Source organism: Astatotilapia calliptera, chromosome 3 (assembly GCF_900246225.1).
Source record: "Astatotilapia calliptera chromosome 3, fAstCal1.2, whole genome shotgun sequence".
Lineage (NCBI taxonomy): Eukaryota > Metazoa > Chordata > Actinopteri > Cichliformes > Cichlidae > Astatotilapia > Astatotilapia calliptera.
Genome location: NC_039304.1, coordinates 32835779 through 32858215, shown reverse-complemented (window position 1 = coordinate 32858215; position 22437 = coordinate 32835779). Strand labels below are relative to the sequence as shown.

Sequence of the window (22437 nt, the reverse complement as noted above, 5' to 3'; positions counted from 1 at the left end):
TTTACCGCCTGGGCCCAGTCAGCAATCACCTCTCTGAGGTTATATAAGCTGGGGATGGGCTGGATGTGGGAGAGTGGCGTTCTCTGGTGTCTCCGCTTTGAGTGTTAGGTGTGTGATTGTCCTACCTATGGTGTATAGTTGTAGGAGCAGTGGGGAGAGTAGCTGCTTCACGTGAGTAGTGTGGGCTTGTCGGCCTCGTAAGCAGTAAAGCTAGCTGCTGCTAGCGGCAGGGTGAGCTTGTGGGCCCCTGGAAGTGCCTCCTCTTGGTGTGGAGTTGTTTGTTTGGTTGTTGTGTTCTGTGTTGCTGCAACCTTTTTCCTTTTTCCAAGTGTTATTGATAAAACGGCGTTGCTGGCTCTTTATGTTAAGTTTATTATCTATAATAAAGACTTTTTTTATTTACTAAAAAAATCCTGTCTGTTCTCCTTTCTTTCTCTTCTGGACCCATTCGTTGCTGGTCCCCTCACTCGCATGCCTAGACCCCTTCGGGGGGGGGACATAACATCGATATTCTCTCTCTCTCTCTCTCTCTCTCTCTCTCTCTCTCTCTCTCTCTCTCTCTCTCTCTCTCTCTCTCTCTCTCTCTCTCTCTCTCTCTCTCTCTCTCTTTTTTTTAAAAAATAATAAGTTCTCTGGGGTTTTGCTTATACGCTTATGGTACCCGACGGAGGAAGTTCAAGCATCCTGAGCTCTCGGAGGTAATTGACCGGGATGAACCGATCTTATTGACCCGCGGTGTGGGTAAAACAAGGCCATTTTCTGTCTATTGAGCATTGTCTGCTAATGAGAACCTGTTGTAAAATTACTTCTAAAAGTAAGGGTGGCTGTGGCCTCAATGTAGCTTGCCATCGCCAGTGTGTGAATGGGTGGATGACTGGTTGTGTAAAGCGCTTTGGGGTCCTTAGGGACTAGTAAAGCGCTATACAAATACAGGCCATTTACCATTTTAAAAAAAAATGAAGAAAAACTCTACCTCACAAAACCAAAATACCTCATCCGAGAGTGAAATAGGTTTAATTGTTTAAGTAGGACCGAGTTCTGAATATGGGCACGGGGCTTTTTTTTCACTAAGAGTTATTTATTACACATACAAGGAGATGAGTGGGCGGCCTGTAGGTTACAAGCAATAGAAAGTCCTTCTTTTCATTACCAGCACTGGTGTAGCTTGCCTCCACCAGGCGCTATAGAAATGCAATCCGTTACTAGTCAGATAATCAGATAAAAGGTTTTTATTTTATTGTGCCTGTAATAAGGTTAACAGAAGAAAGCAAAATAAATCCGCTATTGAAAAAAGAAATAGCTCTTTACCAAGAAAATGGTCATCAAGATCGTTGTCATATTATTGATACTGAAACATTTAAACAGAATTCAAACCATGAATTCAACTCTTGTCTGCGATCATTCTGTCTCTCTATACGGCAGTGACTCATCAGAAAACTTCCCTCGTTAGCGAGTGAAAAACCGGTTGAAGATGTTATGTCTTGAGCTCTTCATGAGGAATATGTGTCTAAACTAGCGGGGCTTGTGGAAACACAGACCCAACAACTAGTCTCCCTTGTATCCTAATATTGCAATATAAAGGCTCGAATGCCTTTATAGGCATTCTGTTCCAAGCCAGTTCCTACTTTTGACTAAATAGAAAACAATCTAGGTGCTACAAATTTGCCACCTTTATCTTCCAATAGTAATAGAAACAAAACAACATGAACACCAAGCAGTAACCAACATCAACAAGGTATTTTTCATTATTTCATATCAGACCATTCCCTGTAAACCCTGGAGATGATTATGTGGGAACATCCCAGTATCATCATTGTCTGAAATACTCATACCAGCCCGTCTGACATCACCAACCATGCCACATTCAGTCGTCTTTCTTCCTTGTTGTGATGCACGGTTTGAACTTCTGCTGGCTGTCTTGACCATGTCTACATGCCTAAATGCTTTGAGTTGCTAGTGATGTCAAAGGCTGATTGGATATTTGGATTACTGTAATGAACAGTGGAACAGGCGTACCTAATGAAGTGGTTGTTAAATGCATGTAGTGTGACTTTACTGCACTATACAATAGCTGATTATAGGTTTTCAGATTGTATATATTTTCTAATATATATAGTTTCATGCAGTAGCGGTTTTTGATATGGGCGACATGGGCAGTTGCCCGGGGCGGCATCATGGTGGGAGGCGGCATCACGGGCATCGGCAAAAAAAAAAAAAAAAAAAAAAATTGCTCATACTCATGCTGCCCCGACATCAGCCAGCACATATTGGGGATGGCATAAGCACCGTTCGGTTTTCTATCGCCCATTTGCTGGGAGTAAGGGCGCCCTCCATTTGCAAGGTACGCCTCCTGCTTGTGGCACAGGGAGGAGAGGGCGGGGCTGCGGCGGGATTCTCTGGCTGGCTGGAGCGGCATCTAATATCCAACTCGCAAAATAAAAACAAAACAACGATTGTTTTTCTTTGAAATTCTATACACGAAAAGTGAGCGCGAGAGCCCTCGGTGCGCCTGCTTGCTGCTGTGCTGAAGTCAAAGTAAACTTTATTGTCATCTCTGCTATATACAGTCCAGTATATAGAGAGACGAGATGACAAAGCTGCAGTTACAGCAGTGCAAGTAAACAAACAATAAATATAAGAAGAGCAAGAAAATAAATATACGCTTTAGGACTCAGGGTAAAGGGATCAATAACAATTTAAAATGTATAATTTACAGTTTGATGATTTAAAGTCTCACACACAACCCGTCGAAAGGGAGGGGGGGGGGCGCTGCTTCCAAATAGAGCACATTTCATTCATAATGATGTAAATCCAAGACCATTATGTATTCATGATTTGAATCCCGGGTTGTGCGAAATCCCAGAAATACACCTTAGACAAAGTAAATATGTGAACTAAGGTGTAGGTCTATTAGGTTAAGTAGTGGCGATCCTCGATATGGGGGATTTGTCTTCATACTGGAGTGCAAAATTAAAACCAATGGAAGATGGACAAGAAAAGTTCAAAGTCATCAGGTGCTAAGTTTAGAAAAAATAGAAAAGAAGAGGAGAAACGAGCAAAAGATACAGGTAAGCAGATGTGTCATTGGATAATGGCAGGTCATCCTGAAACAATCAGAATCAGAATACTTTATTAATCCCTAAGGAAATAATGTGGATTACAGTTGCTCCAAAAAGAAATGGTAAAAATACTAACAGTAAAAGACTAAACTCCAAACAATATATTATGTTACAGATTTTAATATCAATTAGTTCCGACAACAGTTTTATGTTAATGTACAATCCTTAATATGTTTTATGTATGTATATGTGTGTGTGGGGGGTAGGGGAGCGCCAGAAGAGGGGCCCGGGAGGGGCCAAACAGGCTAGGACCGCCACTGGTTTCACGATGAAACTATATGATGAATGATGAATTTTGCTTTTCTCCATTTCATCAGTTTTGTAAAGTTTAAAAAAATTCAAAGTAAAAATTTGTACTATACGTTAGGCCTAGATGTCAGGTCAGAAGTGAAACGTTTTTATTCATTCATCACAGAGCTTAAAGGATTTACTGAGTATTCATGTTCTGAGAAATGTCAATGATTGTTGTAGTGTGACTCTTTGTTATGAAAAATGCCTTAACTGTTTTGAGAACTGCATGAAGAGTGGTTAGAACTGACTCCAATCGATTGAGAAAAACTGCAAACACAAGGAGTGAAGCCAAGGAATGCAAGAATTCATGAAACATTAGAAATGTAAAAGGAAAGAAGAAGTAGACAGCACAGGGGAAATATAAGAAAATTAGATACATTAAATTTTGTATGCTATAGGGTAGATGTACTAAACGGGCAAATTATTGTGATGCTTCAATCATAGTTAGAGGGAGTTAGAGGGCTCTAACTACCCTATGATTTATATAATAAAACAGAACCAGTTCACTTCAGTAAAAACCAAAGTTCTGCCAAGACAGGTTTAAGATGTCGATGAAGAAATGAAATAACAAATCTGTTTACTAAGTGTTAATATTGATTTGCACATTACCACCACAGTACTGTTTTATAAAAACAGATAGCTAATATGTGGCAGGAAACAGGCCGGCAACCTCATTGATTAAAAGTTTTGCTCTTAAATTTACAGTTTCGTAAAAGTAAATTTGCCAATATTTTCAGTTGAATAACAAACTTATTATTGTTCAAATGCCCTCTAAAGTCTGGAGTGGGTTTTCAGATGGAGATATTATATAGCAGCTGGGTTTAAGGAAAAATGAGCACAGCTTTAAATATCCACACCATCTGTGTCAGTAACAAAATAAATGTCAAAAATGAGATTGTGCTGCTTTTTACTTAAATGTAACATTTCAACCTAAAATCAAAACATTTTATGCACATGTATTTTAAAAAAAATGTTTGCTAGAATATCAAACTAGCTGTACTCAAAGAAAGGTGTGGTTCAGCAATTGCAATCTTACATTGAGAAACAATATGCTAAAAATATTTGACCTGGCCATCACATGTCTTAGCAGCAAGGTTAGACTGATGCATCTTACAAGACTAGAAAAAAGAAGGAAGAAAGGTCTAGATGTGTAAGAGGGTAGTGGCCTCTTCAACCTCTGTGCTCTTTCTCAACTTGTATTACAAAACACAGATCAAGTCTTGTATTATATATCTTTATTCTTAAAGCATCAGAGCCTGGAATATCATCCTAAAGAATGAAATTACAATTTTCCAAATTCTTGAGTATTAAGAAAATTTTGAAATCTAGGCAGTATTAAATTAATCACCTTTTAAAACATGCAGCATATTATCTACTACTAGAGGTGGGAAATAATGAAGTAAAGACAATTCATTTCTGTACTTGAGTATTTATTTTTCTGACAACTTTTTGACTTTCACTCCCAGTGTTTTTCTACTCCTTACGTCAAAAGGGGCTCGTTACTTTAGGTTTGATGCATTTGAGGAGAGTTATTATTTCATGTCACTGTGGACCTTGACACATCAAACCAATTTGACCCTAAACAGAAAAAAATGAAAAGTCAGCTGGGCATACACTGTTCGGTTTTTTTCAGTCGCGTTGGTCAGCTCCTGCTCAAACTGTACGATTGAATTGCAGGGATTAGAAGTTTGTTGGTCATGATGCAGGGTCTCACACTATACAGCCCAATGCTCTGATGCGACCTGAGTGCTCACACTGCGTCTATAACATGAAGTGATAATATGAAGCTTATAACACAAAATCTGTCTCTCGCTCTCCTTCTCTGTCTTTCACTCACACAGACACACACACCACCATCAACTTTGAAAAACATTGACCAGGCAGCTGCAATTGAGCAGCAATGTCCATCTCTTTTCACGGTTGGTGCAGCCGTGATAATTTTGTGAGGCCACATCGAAAAGGCTCGGATGAGCTTGCTAATGTTCTACAAGTTGTGCCTCCATCACTTGTGTCCAGATCACACGCTGCACTGCCGTGCTACTCCATCTGTTTCACTTCCATTCTGTGTTTGTGCGTGCGCAGTCTGAGAGGTTGCATTGATACCCTCATGAGGGGCAACAGGACTTCAAACAGGCTTGATTTTCTTGTGACCATACGGTTGATGATCGGGAGCTGGTCGTGAGGTGTTAATCGCTTCTCGTTACCCCATGCTACAAGATGCACAACACATGATTAAGGCAAGACTCGGGCCGATAGTGTAGAATATAAAGACAGCATAAACGGTGTTAGTGTAGAGGACGAAAATCAACCAGGACAACTCGTAAAACATCTGCTGACGTCTTGTTGAATTCAGGTCACAGCCTGATCACAGCTGGGACACTGAGAAAATCTACTGACCCTCTCAACTGAAATTATTGTGAAATATAATTCCTTTATTAGAATTAAAGTTTAGACTTAAATAAAATTTATGTTCTATCACATAAATGCAGTATAAGGTTCGGTTAGCAATATTTCAATAAAAAGAGGTGGTAGAAATGTTCTTCAAGGAGCTACTTTTACTTTTCTACTTTGTGTGCATTTCAGAGCCAGTACTTTTTCACTTTTATTTAAGTCTGGACTATTTTTAACACTAGTATCTGTACTTTTATTTAAGCAAGGAACGTCGGTATTTTGCCACCTTTGTCTGCTACTGACAGTGCTGTCATCATTGTGACTCCTCCTGCCAAAGAATTGCTTTAAATGGTTGCCTTACATTTGTTATCACACCCTATGATTTCTGCATTTTGGTTTCAACAACTGTTGTGATACTTTCAGCAGAACACTCAACTGCTCAGTGTGTTCTCAACAAAAAACAAACCCCCCCAAACAAACGCTTGAATTATTTTTCATGGGACTAACACAATGGACTGGATAATTCATGCTACACTGTTCTCATCAGGTAAGACAAGTTTTGTGCCTCCTGATTTTTCATTCTGTAATAATAAATGGGTGAAAATATTGAAAACATTACAGGCCTTTGAACAAACGAAAAGTAAATTAAAGCTATAAGTGTTCCAACTAAATACACACAAGACAGCAACATTTTTAATGAAAAAACTGTAGTATTAAAAACCAGCAAGGACTATAAACCATGTAGTGAAATAATATCATCCAGAAATACTTTAGTGATGGTCGTTACTGTATTTGCGTTTTAGCCTCTGCTAATACAAATTAAATGTGCGATTAGCTCAGTTAGCTTCTAGCTGTAAATAGCATATTTTTTTTGTTGTTGAAATTCACTGATTGAAAAAGTCTTTCATAAATAGTTTTACTGAAACAAACTAAACGCTTGATTATAAACCATTAGAAAATGGTAAAACTGGATTTAAGATACAGAGATAATAAATTTATCATATCTGCCTTACTACCTTGTGCAGGGCTACAAAAAACAGAACATTTTACACCACTGTGACGTCATACTTCATCCATCCAACGTATTCATGACCCTGCACTCACCTTTGCTACAGGTGGTTATTTTTTAAATTCTTTATTTTTATTTTTTAATGTTTGTTTTATTTTATTTTTTAATTGAACACTAGTATATATTCAGATTTAAATACACCTGAAAAATATAAATGCACATATGAAAAAAAGCAAACAAGTGAAGAAGTACATTTTTTCTTTAACTGATTTTAAAAATATCAAAACTTGTGACAATAAGGAAAAGCAGAACTTGAGGGCGTACCACTGTTACGAAATGTATTTCAAAATAGGTTTCGCAAAACTTTGAAATCATGACACTGTCATTGTTGAATACTGTGACATGAAGCAGGAAACAAAAAAGCGTTAGCACTATGTGACGTTTTGACTACTCTTAGCATGTCCATAAAAGGAAGGCTTTATTTGTGTGGCAAAAATAAACAACCGGAGGGCTGTAGGATCGCAACAATACACGATTTTTACTGGACAGTAGTCATAGAAGAAATCATTTTAGGTTCTCTGTAGTATTTTTAGTATCCAAAGCAATCACATGCTAATGATTTTAATTTCTTTCTTTGGGCATTTACATTCGCAGTATCAACTTCCACAGAGACTTTTTTGTTACTTGTGAATGGGTGTGGCACGTATTGATGAATCTGACAAACAGTTCAGGAGGAAAGAGGAATATGCACACCAGTGACATTCTCTACACAGTTCAATTTTTAGTACTGTAAAATAAGCAAATGTATACAGTATATTAATAGTTTTTCATACTATAGTATAGCAACGACATCTTTAACGTCTTTAAGTTAAGTGTCAGTATTTTGCTTTTGACAGATGGAGTAAGATATAAGAATCAAAGACACAAAACTAATTCCATAATAAAATCTTAAGTATGTTTTTCAAGTGAATAATTACCTGCCAGTGTTCAAATCTAGTATCTGACTTTGATGCTCTCTAGTGGTAACTGTGGAAAGCTGTGACTGGATTCAAGAGGTGGAATCAAACTAACACATACACTGTATGGAGTTCCTCATATGTGATTCGAATTAGAGATAATATAACCATGTTATCATCCTTTACAGTGGCTTTAAATAAAATTACAGATGTTCTTCCTTCTTCTTGAATTCTCAGTGTTAAATGCTGCACTTTGTTTCAATATTGATCCCGTGGCATGGAAGGCCCTGAATAACTCTGCTGCTGGTTTTGGATACCAGGTGGTTCAAAGACAATCAGAGTAAGTCACAACATACATTGTTATGTTGGATGTCGATCTATAACTGCAGTTTTAACAATCATTTCTGTTAAGGCCCACAGTAATAAACAGACAAGGATATAATACTTCTTAACAGGAAACATATGGGGTTTATTTAACCACAGTTTGCACTCTAGACTTCATCATTGTCTGAATTTATTTCCTCAGTTTGCTCGTCAGTGCTCCCCTTGAACAGTATTCACAAAATGGAAGAGGAAAAGTATATAGCTGCACCACATCTTCCCCAAACTGCCAAAATATCCAAATTGAAGGTAGGTAACCAAATGTGATGAACCTCTGACAGTAACCATGTTGACATCAAAGAAATTTCCCACAGACGCTAGCACAGAAACTTGTTTAACTCAAATCACAATAAGTAAATATCTTTGTTTATAACATCGAGACTTTAAAACTAATATTATCTTGCCAAATTATGAAGTAAAATAAGCAAAGAAGTCAATGTTATTAATAATGTTATTGTTAAAATGTTTCTTTTGTAATTATTTAAAACTTTAAAATGAAGCAATAGTGAAACTGAATCCTATTTGCATTGATATTAAAGCTGCCTGTTATACATCCTGGTTTACAGTGAAGAGAAGTTTCGATGTCTAACACTTGTCATATCAAATGGGGAAGTGTTTCAGTCATGGTTCTTTGCAGTCATCGATTTAAGTCTTGTTTTTTTCCTTTCATTTGCCTTTTATTAGTATTTAAATTTTCAATACACTTTCAATACAGCACCCGATTTTGCAGTAAACATGTCTCTTGGTCTGACAATGAAAAGCGATCCCGCGACACAAAACACTGTGGTGAGTTACTGAACTGCAGACACTATGAGAACTTTGTTAAAAACACTGAGGAGCAACATCCTCTATCCTTAAATGTCTTGTTATTGTTGCATGAAGGTCATCCCATGAAAAACCAGTGTGCCTCCCACCTGTCCTTCACAGAATCAGGGTTTACAATAACTTCAGCATATTGAATGAAATAGAAGTCAATGCAAAATTTTGTCTCCTTAATTTGAATATGTGTTTCTTTTTAATTCAAGTTTTACATATTTAAGCTGCATTAAAAACTAAATGTGTTTATAGGCCTGAAAACTTAAAAAGGTTTGAGGAAAAATGTTATTTAAAAACATATATGCACAAAATTTTTTTTACACACCCCAGATACTGTCATGATCCTGGGTCCTTTTGACCCAGCGTTTTGTGTTTTTCTCTTCACGATTTTGGTTCTGCTCTTCCTCTGATTAGTGTTTACCCTGTTCCCCCCGTGTGTTCCTGTATCTAGTCCGCGTTTCTTAGTTTGTGTCCTTTCATGTGTAAGTTCCTGTTTTATTGTGAAGGTCTGCGTCTTATGTGAGTGTTTTCAGTTGCCTCCCTAGTCTCGTCATGTTAATCACTCCCAGCTGTGTTTCCCACCTGTGTGTAATCTCCCTGTGTTCTCTGAGTGTATTTAAGTTGTATTTTCTGTCTTAGTAATTGCTGGTTCGTCTGTGTTGTTTCCCCTTGGTCTCCCTGCGTCTCTCCGTATGTATTTCTCCGGACCTCCCTGCATCCTCGTTTCTGGTTTGTTTTGTTAGTTTTACCCACTTTAGGTTTTCCTGTTTCACCTTCACCCACACCTTTGCTGTTTGTATTTTCTTTTGTTAAATAAATACTCATCTGCACCAGAGCTGCCGCATTTTGGGTCCTTTCTCCAATTCCACACGTCTGCCAGCGCGGTCGTGACAGTACGAACCAGCCAATATGGACCCAGCAGCTTGCAACCCTTCTGAGGAGCTAAAGGACGATATCATTTTCACTGTGGAGAATCTTCTCAGCCTATGGCTGGAACACCCCCCCGGAAGAGCTTCGCCGCGCAGTGGAAAATCGGCTGTAACGGCTCTTTTTCGGCCTGCCATGGCTATTGGAATCGCTTTCCCCGACCATACAGGCCTTTCTCCACCTCACACCACACCTTCTCTCAGCCACTCCTGCCTCACTGCCCGACTCGCCGGATGTGGTCTTGCCCGGCCCGCCGGGGCGCCACCCCACAGCCGGACGTTCGGACTTCTAATTTACCGGCTGTGGTGAGTGAGGACTCTGTGTGTGTTCCAGACTTTGTGACTGTTCATTCAGGGGCTGTGTTTTGTGTGGCGGATGTCAACGCGAGCTGCTTATCGCCTGTGCAGCCACTCTCAGCTCGGTTAGCTACCCCGCAGCCACTCTCAGCTCGGTTAGCTACCCCGCAGCCCCTCTCAGCTCAGTCTCCAGTGTCACTTTCTGCTCGGTCTCCAGTGTCACTTTCTGCTCGGTCTCCAGTGTCACTTTCTGCTCGGTCTCCAGTGTCAGTTTCTGCTCAGTCTCCAGTGTCAGTTTCAGTTCAGTTTCCAGAGCCTCCAGTGCCGCCTGTAGCGCAGGCCCCAGTAGCTCCAGTGCCGCCTGTAGCGCAGGCCCCCGTAGCTCCAGTGCCGCCTGTAGCGCAGGCCCCCGTAGCTCCAGTGCCGCCTGTAGCTCAGGCCCCCGTAGCTCCAGTGCCGCCTGTAGCTCAGGCCCCCGTACCTCCAGTGTTACTGATCATACACACTGACTCCATGCAGGGAGAAAGTTTAATTTCACCTCAGGGGGCTTTTCATGGTTTAGCTGCCGTTGGCACAGCTTGCCACTCCAGGGCTTCCCCAGAGGCTAGGTCTCAGTCCCCAGCTGATTCTGGACCCCTGAAGATTAGGCAGCCCTCAGAGAACAACTCCGTGTCAGTGCTGTCTGAGCAGGGCCAGTGCTCAGCACAGCACCCATTGCCTTCGTGTTTGCCAGAAGACTCCGTGCCTGCTGGCTTTGTGCTGGCTTCAGCTGGAGGGTCTGAGGGACCGCTCCGGCCTTCGTCTCTAGTCTCCGCTGGAGGGTCCGAGGGACCGCTCCGGCCTTCGTCTCCTGTCTCCGCTGGAGGGTCCGAGGGACCGCTCCGGCCTTCGTCTCCTGTCTCCGCTGGAGGGCCCGAGGAGCCCGTCCAGCCTCATGCCTCGTCCGCTGGAGGGCCCGAGGAGCCCGTCCAGCCTCATGCCTCGTCCGCTGGAGGGCCCGAGGAGCCCGTCCAGCCTCATGCCTCGTCCGCTGGAGGGCCCGAGGAGCCCGTCCAGCCTCATGCCTCGTCCGCTGGAGGGCCCGAGGAGCCCGTCCAGCCTCGTGTCTCTGCTGGAGGGTCCGAGGGGCCCGTCCAGCCTCCTGTCTCTGCTGGAGAGTCCGAGGGGCCCGTTCAGCCTCGTGTCTCCGCTGGAGGGTCCGAGGGGCCCGTCCAGCCACCTGTCTCCGCTGGAGGGTCCGTGGGGCCCGTTCAGCCTCCCGCTGCAGCTTCATCATCATCCTCGCCTGCTGCAGCTTCATCCGAGTCTTCATCCTCTGGTCCTTCCTCGTCTGGTCCGGCTTCATCCGAGTCTACATCCTCGTCTGGTCCGGCTTCTGCCTGTGTTTCGCCTGGTCCGGCCCCGCCATCGCCTGGTCCGGCCTCGCCATCGCCTGGTCCGGCCTCGTCTGGTCCTGTGCCCACCGGGCCTCAGCCAGTGCGCTTGACACTGGAGCGCCGCCGCTGCCTTCTGCACGGCCGGCCCCCTGAACTGCTCCGCCGTCTCCTTCGTCGCCGCCGTTGCCTTCCGCACGGCCGGCCCCCTGAACTCTTCTGTTTTGGCCTCCTGTGCTGTCGGCCTCCGGGCCGGCCCCCTGAGGAGTTGCGACCTGTCCCCTGTGCTCCTGTGCTTTTGGTGGACCTTTTGTTTTTGTGGCCTTGTTTCTGGCCCTCCGTCCTGGACCCCCGCCGCCCGCCCGTGGGGGGGCTTTTTGTTTTCGTGTCTTTGGGCGTCTGGGATCCGCGCTTGGAGGGGGGTTACTGTCATGATTCTGGACCCCTGAAGATTAGGCAGCCCTCAGAGAACAACTCCGTGTCAGTGCTGTCTGAGCAGGGCCAGTGCTCAGCACAGCACCCATTGCCTTCGTGTTTGCCAGAAGACTCCGTGCCTGCTGGCTTTGTGCTGGCTTCGGCTGGAGGGTCCGAGGGACCGCTCCGGCCTTCGTCTCTAGTCTCCGCTGGAGGGTCCGAGGGACCGCTCCGGCCTTCGTCTCCTGTCTCCGCTGGAGGGCCCGAGGAGCCCGTCCAGCCTCTTGCCTCGTCCGCTGGAGGGCCCGAGGAGCCCGTCCAGCCTCATGCCTCGTCAGCTGGAGGGCCCGAGGAGCCCGTCCAGCCTCGTGTCTCCGCTGGAGGGTCCGAGGGGCCCGTCCAGCCTCCTGTCTCTGCTGGAGAGTCCGAGGGGCCCGTTCAGCCTCGTGTCTCCGCTGGAGGGTCCGAGGGGCCCGTCCAGCCACCTGTCTCCACTGGAGGGTCCGAGGGGCCCTTTCAGCCTCCTGTCTCCGCTGGAGGGTCCGTGGGGCCCGTTCAGTCTCCTGCTGCAGCTTCATCATCATCCTCGCCTGCTGCAGCTTCATCATCATCCTCGCCTGCTGCAGCTTCATCCGAGTCTTCATCCTCTGGTCCTTCCTCGTCTGGTCCGGCTTCATCCGAGTCTTCATCCTCTGGTCCTTCCTCGTCTGGTCCAGCTTCATCAGAGTCTTCATCCTCGTCTGGTCCGGCTTCATCCGAGTCTACATCCTCGTCTGGTCCGGCTTCTGCCTGTGTTTCGCCTGGTCCGGCCCCGCCATCGCCTGGTCCGGCCTCGCCATCGCCTGGTCCTGCCTCGTCTGGTCCTGTGCCCACCGGGCCTCAGCCAGTGCGCTTGACACTGGAGCGCCGCCGCTGCCTTCTGCGCGGCCGGCCCCCTGAACTGCTCCGGCGTCTCCTTCGTCGCCGCCGCTGCCTTCCGCGCGGCCGGCCCCCTGAACTGCTCCGCCGTCTCCTTCGTCGCCGCCGTTGCCTTCCGCACGGCCGTCCCCCTGAAATCTTCTGTTTTGGCCTCCTGTGCTGTCGGCCTCCGGGCCGGCCCCCTGAGGAGTTGCGACCTGTCCCCTGTGCTCCTGTGCTTTTGGTGGACCTTTTGTTTTTGTGGCCTTGTTTCTGGCCCTCCGTCCTGGACCCCCGCCGCCCGCCCGTGGGGGGGCTTTTTGTTTTCGTGTCTTTGGGCGTCTGGGATCCGCCCCTGGAGGGGGGGTACTGTCATGATCCTGGGTCCTTTTGACCCAGCGTTTTGTGTTTTTCTATTTACGATTTTGGTTCTGCTCTTCCTCTGATTAGTGTTTACCCTGTTCCCCCCGTGTGTTCCTGTATCTAGTCCGCGTTTCTTAGTTTGTGTCCTTTCATGTGTAAGTTCCTGTTTTATTGTGATGGTCTGCATCTTATGTGAGTGTTTTCAGTTGCCTCCCTAGTCTCGTCATGTTAATCACTCCCAGCTGTGTTTCCCACCTGTGTGTAATCTCCCTGTGTTCTCTGAGTGTATTTAAGTTGTATTTTCTGTCTTAGTAATTGCTGGTTCGTCTGTGTTGCTTCCCCTCGGTCTCCCTGCGTCTCTCCGTATGTATTTCCCCGGACCTCCCTGCATCTTCGTTTCTGGTTTGTTTTGTTAGTTTTACCCAGTTTAGGTTTTCCTGTTTCACCTTCACCCACGTCTTTGCTGTTTGTATTTTCTTTTGTTAAATAAATACTCATCTGCACCAGAGCTGCCGCATTTTGGGTCCTTTCTCCAATTCCACACGTCTGCCAGCGCGGTCGTGACAGTTACTTTGGTGGCCTCTAACATGGATTTTTTAATAGCATTAAGGGACACATTTGAATGGCTTTAAATAGACTGAAGTAATTTTTTAAAATCTACATATTCTGCTGGATCGTGTGAGATTTTTTTTTTTTTTCAGTTTTGGTTGATTTTATAAGGATTGAACCGATGTTTATGGGACTTTATGGGAACTTGACTTTGTCTCCTCTCAGGTGTGTGGTCCAACAATTCCAAGGGACTGCAAAAGTATCACCATGTACAACGGTGTGTGTTTTCACATGGACCGATCTAATACATTTGGACCACCTGTACCTTCTTCTCCAGACGGTAACAATAAATGGAGTTTGTGAAAATGTGCCCTTAATAATTAGAGTCCCGGTGCCTCCTTAATAAAAATCTCTTGCATTTTTACTTGAACATAGTCTTACTAAATCAACTGAAACTGTCTCAAGACTTCTCTTATATATTCCAGCAATTAAGGGTTAATCAGAAACAGTAAATAGAAAATTATGTTTGTGTGAGATGTGATTACTCATAGATGAATATAAGTATAAGTTGTATGATTTGTTGATTATTTTTTTGTTTGTTTACAGTTTTCCCCTCTAAGCCTTATTTCAGATTGTCTGTTTGGATTAATTGTATTATAGTTTTATCCAAAGAGCTTTTCTGGACTAATTTGACCTGAATCCATCAACACTGAAACAAATGCTGGTAAAATTTGAGCTAGCCAAGATTAAATCTACAGCATAAAATGTATTTAATTCTAAACTTATATGCTTTTCATACAAGTTTCACACAAGACAGATACAAACTTTATAAGGTTTATATATATCTTTTCCATATGGGTTATTCAGAATGAAATAACCATATCTGCATGTAAAATGAAAGTGTTATTTGAAAAACAAATACAAAAACACCCTTTGATTTCAAATTCATTACAAAAATGAAACTAAGCCTGGTTGTTTGGGTTATGCAATGCATGACAAAATGCAAGAAGACTAGTACATACACACAAGATCTTTGGGGGAAAAAATTAAAAGGAGAAAGAGAAGTTTACTTCCCTCTAAAGCTACCTACGACTTCTTTAAAGCTCCGTATGCAAATAAGTAATGTATTATGGTTTTCCTGGAGAAAATAATTTGTGTTGCTGTGTGTTACATCACGATGTATTCCTGTTACATAAGAACAACGTAAACATGAGGCTACTGTCGCTCACAGTAACACAAATTCCAACCGTAACAAGAACATACAGTACAGAGGGTCTTTCTTTTAGTGTTGTAAGTTTGAACACAATGCTGTTTCTATGACTGTAATACAGGAAGAAAATACAAGTAATTAGAACTGAATGCAAAAATCAAGGCTACAAATAACTAAATTAGGCTTCTGTAAGCAGTTTTAAGACTCATTTAAACTAATTTAATATCTTAATCTTAATTTCTTCTTTTCTTTCTTCTTATAAAATACTAATTGTCTAAATATGTGGGTATTCATAGTCGATTTGCTAAAATGTTAAAATTCACCTAAAATAATCAATTTCAATTCATTTATTTGATAGTGTGCCCGACACAAGTAGACATTGCTTTTCTGTTGGATGGTTCAGGCAGCGTATCTGTCTCTGATTTTCAAACAATGACGACGTTTGTGGAAGATCTAATCCAGGCATTTCTGTCAATTGATGCACAGGTAAGACACTGTACTACCTTTCAGTTATATCGTATTACAGACACAAATAGTTTCACCTGCTTTTCATTTATCTCCATAAAAAAGGCTATTCTATATTTTTTTATATTGTTTCTCCCTTTCTTCAGTTTTCTGTTTCCCAGTTTTCCTCCTTACCTCGGGTTCATTTTTATTTCAAGAAATTTTCCTCATCTGGATCACTAAAGACTGAAATCGATGGAATCACACAGCTGGGGGGATCTACTGATACAGCTGGAGGCATCAGACATGTTGTGTAAGGGTTGCAATGATATTACTGAAGCACTATAGTTAAATCATCTGGACAGACTTCCTGTGCAGATAATTTCTGTATTGACTGATGCAAGAATTGCGAAAATACTAAAATGTCCATGAGCGATAATACAAAACAGATGGATGCATGCCAAAATAACAATCATTCATGCAATTTACTCTATGATCAAAATGTGCACTGTAAAAACATGTTTTATGTTGAAATTAGATTTGTTTATTTTTAATTTGACAGAAACAATGTTTTCACACCACAAAGAGGTTCCAGACCAGATGTGAAGAAAGTCTTGATAGTAATTACTGATGGAGAATCTAATGACCGGTATGACCTGGGAAATGCAGCACAGCAAGCAGGGAATCAAAACATTGTTCGATTTGCTATTGGGGTAAGTACCTCCATTATTTAAACCTGCATAATGTTTAAAATTTATACTAATAATGTGTTTTGGTTATTTATTAGACTACAGTCACATGTTCCTACAGTATATGGAGCAAAGTAATGAGCCACCTACACAGAAACCATGGAAATCTGGGCCGTATCATCACACTGTTTTTACACTATTGTTAATGTTAATTTCTCCTCTATTGGGTTTCTTCACTGGCTTCCTGTTGAATTCAAAATCCTGCTCCTCACAAACAAGGTCTTAAATAATCAGGCTCCATCTTATCTTAATGACCTTATAGTACCATATCACCCCATTGGAGAACTTTGCTCTTGCACTGCAGGCCTACTTGTTGTTCCTATATTATTTAAAAGTAGAATAGGAGGGAGAGCCTTCAGTTTTCAGGCCCCTCTTCTGTGGAACCAGCTTCCAGTTTGGATTCAGGAGACAGACACTATCCCTACTTTCAAGATTAGGCTTAAAACTTTCCTTTTTGCTAAAGCATAAAGTTAGGGCTGGATCAGGTGACCCTGAATCCTCCCTTAGTTATGCTGCAATAGATGTAGGCTGCTGGGGATTCCCATGATGCATTGATTATTTCTTTTTCAGTCACCTTTCTCACTCACTATGTGTTAATAGACCTCTCTGCATCTGAATGGCAGATAGCCATCCCTCTTTGAACCTGGCTCTGCTGGAGGCTTCTTCCTGTTAAAAGGGAGTTTTTCCTTCCCAAAGTGCTTGCTCATCAAGGGTCATATGATTGTTGGTTTTTTCTCTGTATGTATTATTGTAGGGTCTTCCTTACTATATAAAGCGCCTTGAGGCAATGGCTGTTATGAGTTATGAGTGGTATCTAATTTCAATAAATTTCAATAAATAAAAAAGCTAAATTAATAATGGATATTGTATTAATGTCTGTATTAAACAGACCGTATTAATCTTTGTATTAAACTGTATTAAAGTTTTAATAAAATCAGTAAATAATTTTGCATTAAATGTAAACACATGTTTTAAACAACCCTAGGTGGGGAATGCATTTATTAAGCCTGAAGCAGAAAAAGAACTACGCACCATTGCATCGTCTCCCTCAGACAATCACGTGTTTCAAGTGCAGGACTTCAACACACTTGAAATAATCCAGCAGAGTTTGCAGGACAAAATTTTTTCCATTGAAGGTAAATTATATATTTAACATTTAGCAAGCTTTGATACAATTTCTGTAAATGTTACATTGCATTATTGTATCATTGCTTGAGGCTAAAGGTCGATTTCACGAAGTATTGGTGAAATGAAAAATAACTATTGAGGCACCTTTATAATAAACAGATATCATTACACTAAATTACTAGTGTAATGCGTTGTGTTGTGTCTATCAATAAACCTTTTTATATTTTATATTTTTACAGGATCTCAAACCGGTGGAGTCTCACTGAAAATGGAAATGTCTCAAGAGGGATTCAGTGCAGTTATTGTGCCCGAGGTAATTAAAACTACCTGAAACTCACCAGACAGTCTAGTCATAGAAAGAGAGATTCAAACACTTTTTATAAAAACAAGAGTCCAGATTTTAAAGGTAAAATAAATTGGTTATAAAATGTATTTCCTGTCTGCACTGTAGGGAATTCAGATGTCTATTGTTGGTGCAAACCAGTGGAAGGGAGGCTACGTGCAATACACAACTGGAGGGGAGAAGCTGAAAACATATGAGGATGTGTCTTTGGAGCCTAACAGTTATCTTGGTAAGAATATTACAGCTTTAACAATCTAACTCATACACATGTAATCATGTATATACACAGCTCTGCTGTAATTCTTTCACACAAATACGTATATCAGATTTTATATCTATCTTCTCTTTTTGCCTACCTAAATTCTAGGTTACTCCATGGCAACTGCTAAAACCCAAAGTGGTTCCCTGACAATTGTTGGTGCTCCAAGATATAAACACAGAGGAGCTGTGGTCGCTGTTAACAGAGAAAGCTTTCAAAACCAAACAATTGAGCCGTTGGCATCACAGGTATGTACTTACAGCAAGACAAAACTGACTGGGATTATTAACTGGTAGTAAATACTTTCTTAAATACAAATTGTTGTCATTTGGCTTTATGCGATTATTTTCATCAATAATGTGTTTCTTACACAGTATCAGACTGGTGAATATTTCGGGGCAGAGGTGTGTGTCATGGACATAAATGACGATGATATCACTGATCTAATCTTCATATCAGCCCCAATGTACACGGAGCCTGATAGAGAGGGAAGAGTTTATGTTTGCAGACTAACTGGTTTGGTAAATCAAAGTTTTATCCACTTCAATTAAATGAATTAGTTTATTTGTCAACTTCCCTAATGATCATATAATATTCACTCTCCTGCTTTTAGTTTGTGGAGTGTAATTTTGATGATCCATTAGTACTAAGAGGACGTGCAGCTGTCAAAGGAAGGTTCGGCTCTTCTCTTGCTGTGCTGCCTGATCTAAACTCAGATGGATTCAGGGATTTGGCAGTTGGAGCACCTTTGGAATATAATGGTGAAGGCAGCATCTACATATTCCACAGTGAAGGAGGAGGAAGAATCAGTCCTACTTACTCACAGGTACACAACATCGAGGAATTCAAAAAGATGACTAAACGTATTTATCAATATACAATCTGCAGCTTAATTAATTAAAATGTTTTCATATACACAGAAAATAACTGGCTCTGAGGTCCAGTCAGGACTGAAGTTCTTTGGCCTGTCAATCAGTCAGTCGTCTTTTGACCAGAGTGGTGATGAACTGCCTGACTTAGCGGTGGGTTCAAAGGGTAGAGTTGTTTTACTGAGGTAAGTCACAGTCCAGATAGTCCAGTCATGCATTATAGTTATCTGTGGTAATTCCACCATTGTTGTTAATTTGCAATCTTAACAAATGCACTACCTGTCAAAAAGAACTGCATATAGGTTACATATCAATAAATTCATCATAAATGATTGAGTCATTCATTATAAGGGATTTATGATTTTTTAAGAAATACAGATTGAGGGTAAAACTGTTGTCTAGAAGCATTAGAAACAAACAAAAGATAAACTGGAAGCTAGGACTAAGAAACTTGGAATTAACGACTAGGAGTGAACATGGAACAAAAGAAAAGAAAAGAGCAGACACAGCAGACTGAGATGACATGACAAAGATCGAAGGGAGACTGAGGACTTAAATACATGCGATTATGAGAGGATGCGCAACAGATGGAAGAACAGCTGAAACTACTTACACACTACCAGCACATGAGATGTATACAGGACAAGAGACTGTCAAAATAAAAGAGGAAGTAACAACACTGAGAAACAGACTAAGATGCATGAACTTGACATTAGGATTGGGAGTAACCTGACAAGGGGACACAACAGACCAGGGTAACAGGAGGGAACATAAAACACAGGGACAAGAGATAAACAAACATGGTAAGAGGTACCTAAAGGCTAGACGACAAAACAAAGACCACAAAATACAAATATTACACAAAGCAGAAACAAAACTAAAAGAGCCAAAACCAGGAACGTAAACTGAACTGTATGTAGCACCCCTGACTGTGTACTCCACTATAGCCGGGTACGCCCTGAGTTCTAGTTATCTTAAACTTACTTAGTTGCCCTCAGTGAAAGTTCCCCTGATTTACACACGTATAACACACAGATACACTTTTACCTTACTTTGAACTATAGATAAGAAACAGTACTAGACACAAAATCTTATGTTTAAACCAAGCAGGTTTACTGAATGACTTGGTAAACACCCAATAAATCAATAAAGTAAGAAGTCTCTTGCAATGACAAAATATAACAATAATAACAGTTACACAGTTCTTTACTGTAATGGGCCCCACACACACACACACTCTCACACCACCCAATTTCCCAAGTCCCCTCGGTGCAGGCCTGGATCGATGCTAGGGTGCGTAGGAACCAACGGTCCTAAAAGAAAACAAAATGGTGCTCCTACCTGGAAACCTTAGTCTTTTGTCCACAATACACTCACGGCACGCCGAGAGGTCCGTCCCTTAGGTCGCCGAGCTGCACGCTTACTCCTTTTAAGCAGCAAACCTGACCGGCCCGCCTTGGCAGTCAGTAGCCTCCCACTTCGTGCAGGTCAGGTGACGTCCAACAAAGTCCGCCTTTATGGCTGACTACGATTAGCCAAGTTAGCACGCCGCTAACTACGGATATTTCGAGGCAACAGTGCAAACCAGTCCGGGCTGCACCACCTCACAGTCACGCTCTGTTACTCAGCCATGGGCGTAGGATGATTTATCCTCACTGTTCATTGGAAAAAAGTCTCTGTAGACGCTAGCCGCATCTCGCGCACGCTTTTCTCGTGGCTGCCTCCGCTCTCTCGTCTCTCCTTCCGCCCGCTCCCTTTCAAAGTAAAAGCACCTAAACACACTTCCTTATTACTATTACAACACAGTAGAACGAACAACAGAACTATTCAGATATATCCAACTGGAAATAAAACTTAGCCCCATAAAATATACCCGGGCCACATCCTCCCCCTTCTAATCGTCTGGAGTTCCTCGTCAGACATCTCCCAAGGCGACTGAAAACAAATAAAACTCCACACATCTTGAATGTATAACAGACACTCTTAGAACTTCACTTTTTTTTTTTCATTTACACATTCCCCAACTTTATCACAACTCCTCTGTGAACAATAGTAATAGGTTGGTGACTAGCCTTCCCTGGTTCATCGTAGGACAGTCTCAAAACTGGCTTTATTCTTCTCTTCCCAGTCGTCCCTGACCTAAGGCATTTGCTGACCTCTTTTCCAATACTCCGTCTTCCCCTAGACCTCTTTGAGAGAGGTCTTTGCTTCTCCTCTTCTGACTCTGTATCGGTGTTCTTTACATCACCAATGTCATCTGCTTCCTCCTGAGACTCTTTGGCATTGCCCTCAGATAGAAACATAGCTTGAGCGTCATCCTCCGATGCCAATGGAGAATTGTCACTAAATGACTCCTCCCTCAACACTTTCTCCACACAGTCTCTGTACCAGGCATGTGGCCTCTCGTATTCTACATCTGACGGTCCAGTCGACTCCCCAGTGTCTTGACTCATGTCTCTGCTTTCTACCCTCTCTTTTCCTTTTCCCATCCTGCGAGTCTGTGGTCTCGCTGGCACTTCATCTCTGGCCATGCCTTCTGGCAGTCTTACTTCTGTCCCAATCGGTAACAAATGATCTCTGTGTAGGGTTCTCACACTACCTTGACCCGTTTGTGGCTTCACCCTATACACCGGTAGGTTGGGCAGTTTTCCCACAATCACATGTGGTACAGCGTTCCATTTGCTTTCCAACTTATGTTTCCCCTTCAACCCCAGATTCTTAAGGAGTACCCTGTCTCCCACTTCCAAGGCTTGGAAACTGACTCGTCGATCAAAAGCTCTTTTGTTTCTCTTGTGTACCTTATCAGCAGCCTCATTGGCTAATGGATAAGCTCTCTGCAAATCCTGTTTCAAGTCCGTCACATACTGTGAATGAGTCTTCTCCTCAGCTCCATCATGTCATGGTCTGTGGAATGCGTGATGCTCGGGTAGCCACACCCCCGGGCTGGGCCATCACTAGCACACCTGCTCTCCATCCCGGTGATTACACGGAGATCCACTTAATCCGGCGCTGACGGATGCTCCACGCCAGTCCGTAGTCATCCCCACAGTGGTAACCAGACTTCCACGAAAAGTGTGCATTCTCTTCTGCTTGGAACTTTGTTTAACCTGCCTACTTCTGTCCAGATTTCTACTCGGCGTCTGCTACCTGCCTGTCCTCCGGCTCAACTGGAGGTGGGGTGCCCCCGGCCTCTCGGCCTAGGGCTCGGTCACTCAGGCGCAGCTGGGGGCCGGCGGAGCTCACAGGCGCGTCACTGCAACTCCCCCTGACTTCTGCTCCGCGGCTGCTGGGCGAGCCCTCATCTGGGACTCTCCTCAGCTCTTACTGGGACAGTGGCGCGGCTGCCCCTCTGTTGGTCTTCCATGGTCTCTTGTGTTCTGGGGGCCTCTGGATGTCTGGAGTTTTGATCTCCTCCATACCCGCTTCACACCCTGGAGGACGGGGCTGTGGCCCCCCCACACTCCCTAGCAGATCATTACATGGAGAAACCTTTGGAATGCAAGCATGCTGATCCACACAGGTATGCACACATGGGTATTCACAGACACGGACTAAAGCTTTCTTGGCTGCTGCCTCAAAGCACACTGTGCGCTGTCTATCTTGCGTGCTGCACAATATCGTTTATTATTTAGTAAATATTGATATCTATGACT

The 22437-nt window shown here is 42.8% G+C and overlaps 1 protein-coding gene across 1 annotated transcript in view; it reads left to right on the top strand.

Moving 5' to 3' along the window:
- The first annotated feature begins 6189 nt into the window (after positions 1 to 6189).
- LOC113019305 (integrin alpha-M-like) overlaps positions 6190 to 22437 on the top strand; it is a 35918-nt gene continuing 19670 nt past the window's right edge. The window contains exons 1-15 of the mRNA XM_026162915.1: positions 6190 to 6348; positions 8004 to 8106; positions 8293 to 8396; positions 8863 to 8933; positions 14008 to 14122; positions 15351 to 15478; positions 15604 to 15749; positions 15999 to 16149; positions 17171 to 17321; positions 17553 to 17626; positions 17765 to 17885; positions 18024 to 18163; positions 18290 to 18436; positions 18529 to 18741; positions 18836 to 18969. Of these exons, the coding sequence (XP_026018700.1) occupies positions 6312 to 6348; positions 8004 to 8106; positions 8293 to 8396; positions 8863 to 8933; positions 14008 to 14122; positions 15351 to 15478; positions 15604 to 15749; positions 15999 to 16149; positions 17171 to 17321; positions 17553 to 17626; positions 17765 to 17885; positions 18024 to 18163; positions 18290 to 18436; positions 18529 to 18741; positions 18836 to 18969 (1835 nt within the window). The 5' untranslated portion in view covers positions 6190 to 6311. The remainder of the gene's footprint in view (positions 6349 to 8003; positions 8107 to 8292; positions 8397 to 8862; positions 8934 to 14007; positions 14123 to 15350; positions 15479 to 15603; positions 15750 to 15998; positions 16150 to 17170; positions 17322 to 17552; positions 17627 to 17764; positions 17886 to 18023; positions 18164 to 18289; positions 18437 to 18528; positions 18742 to 18835; positions 18970 to 22437) is intronic.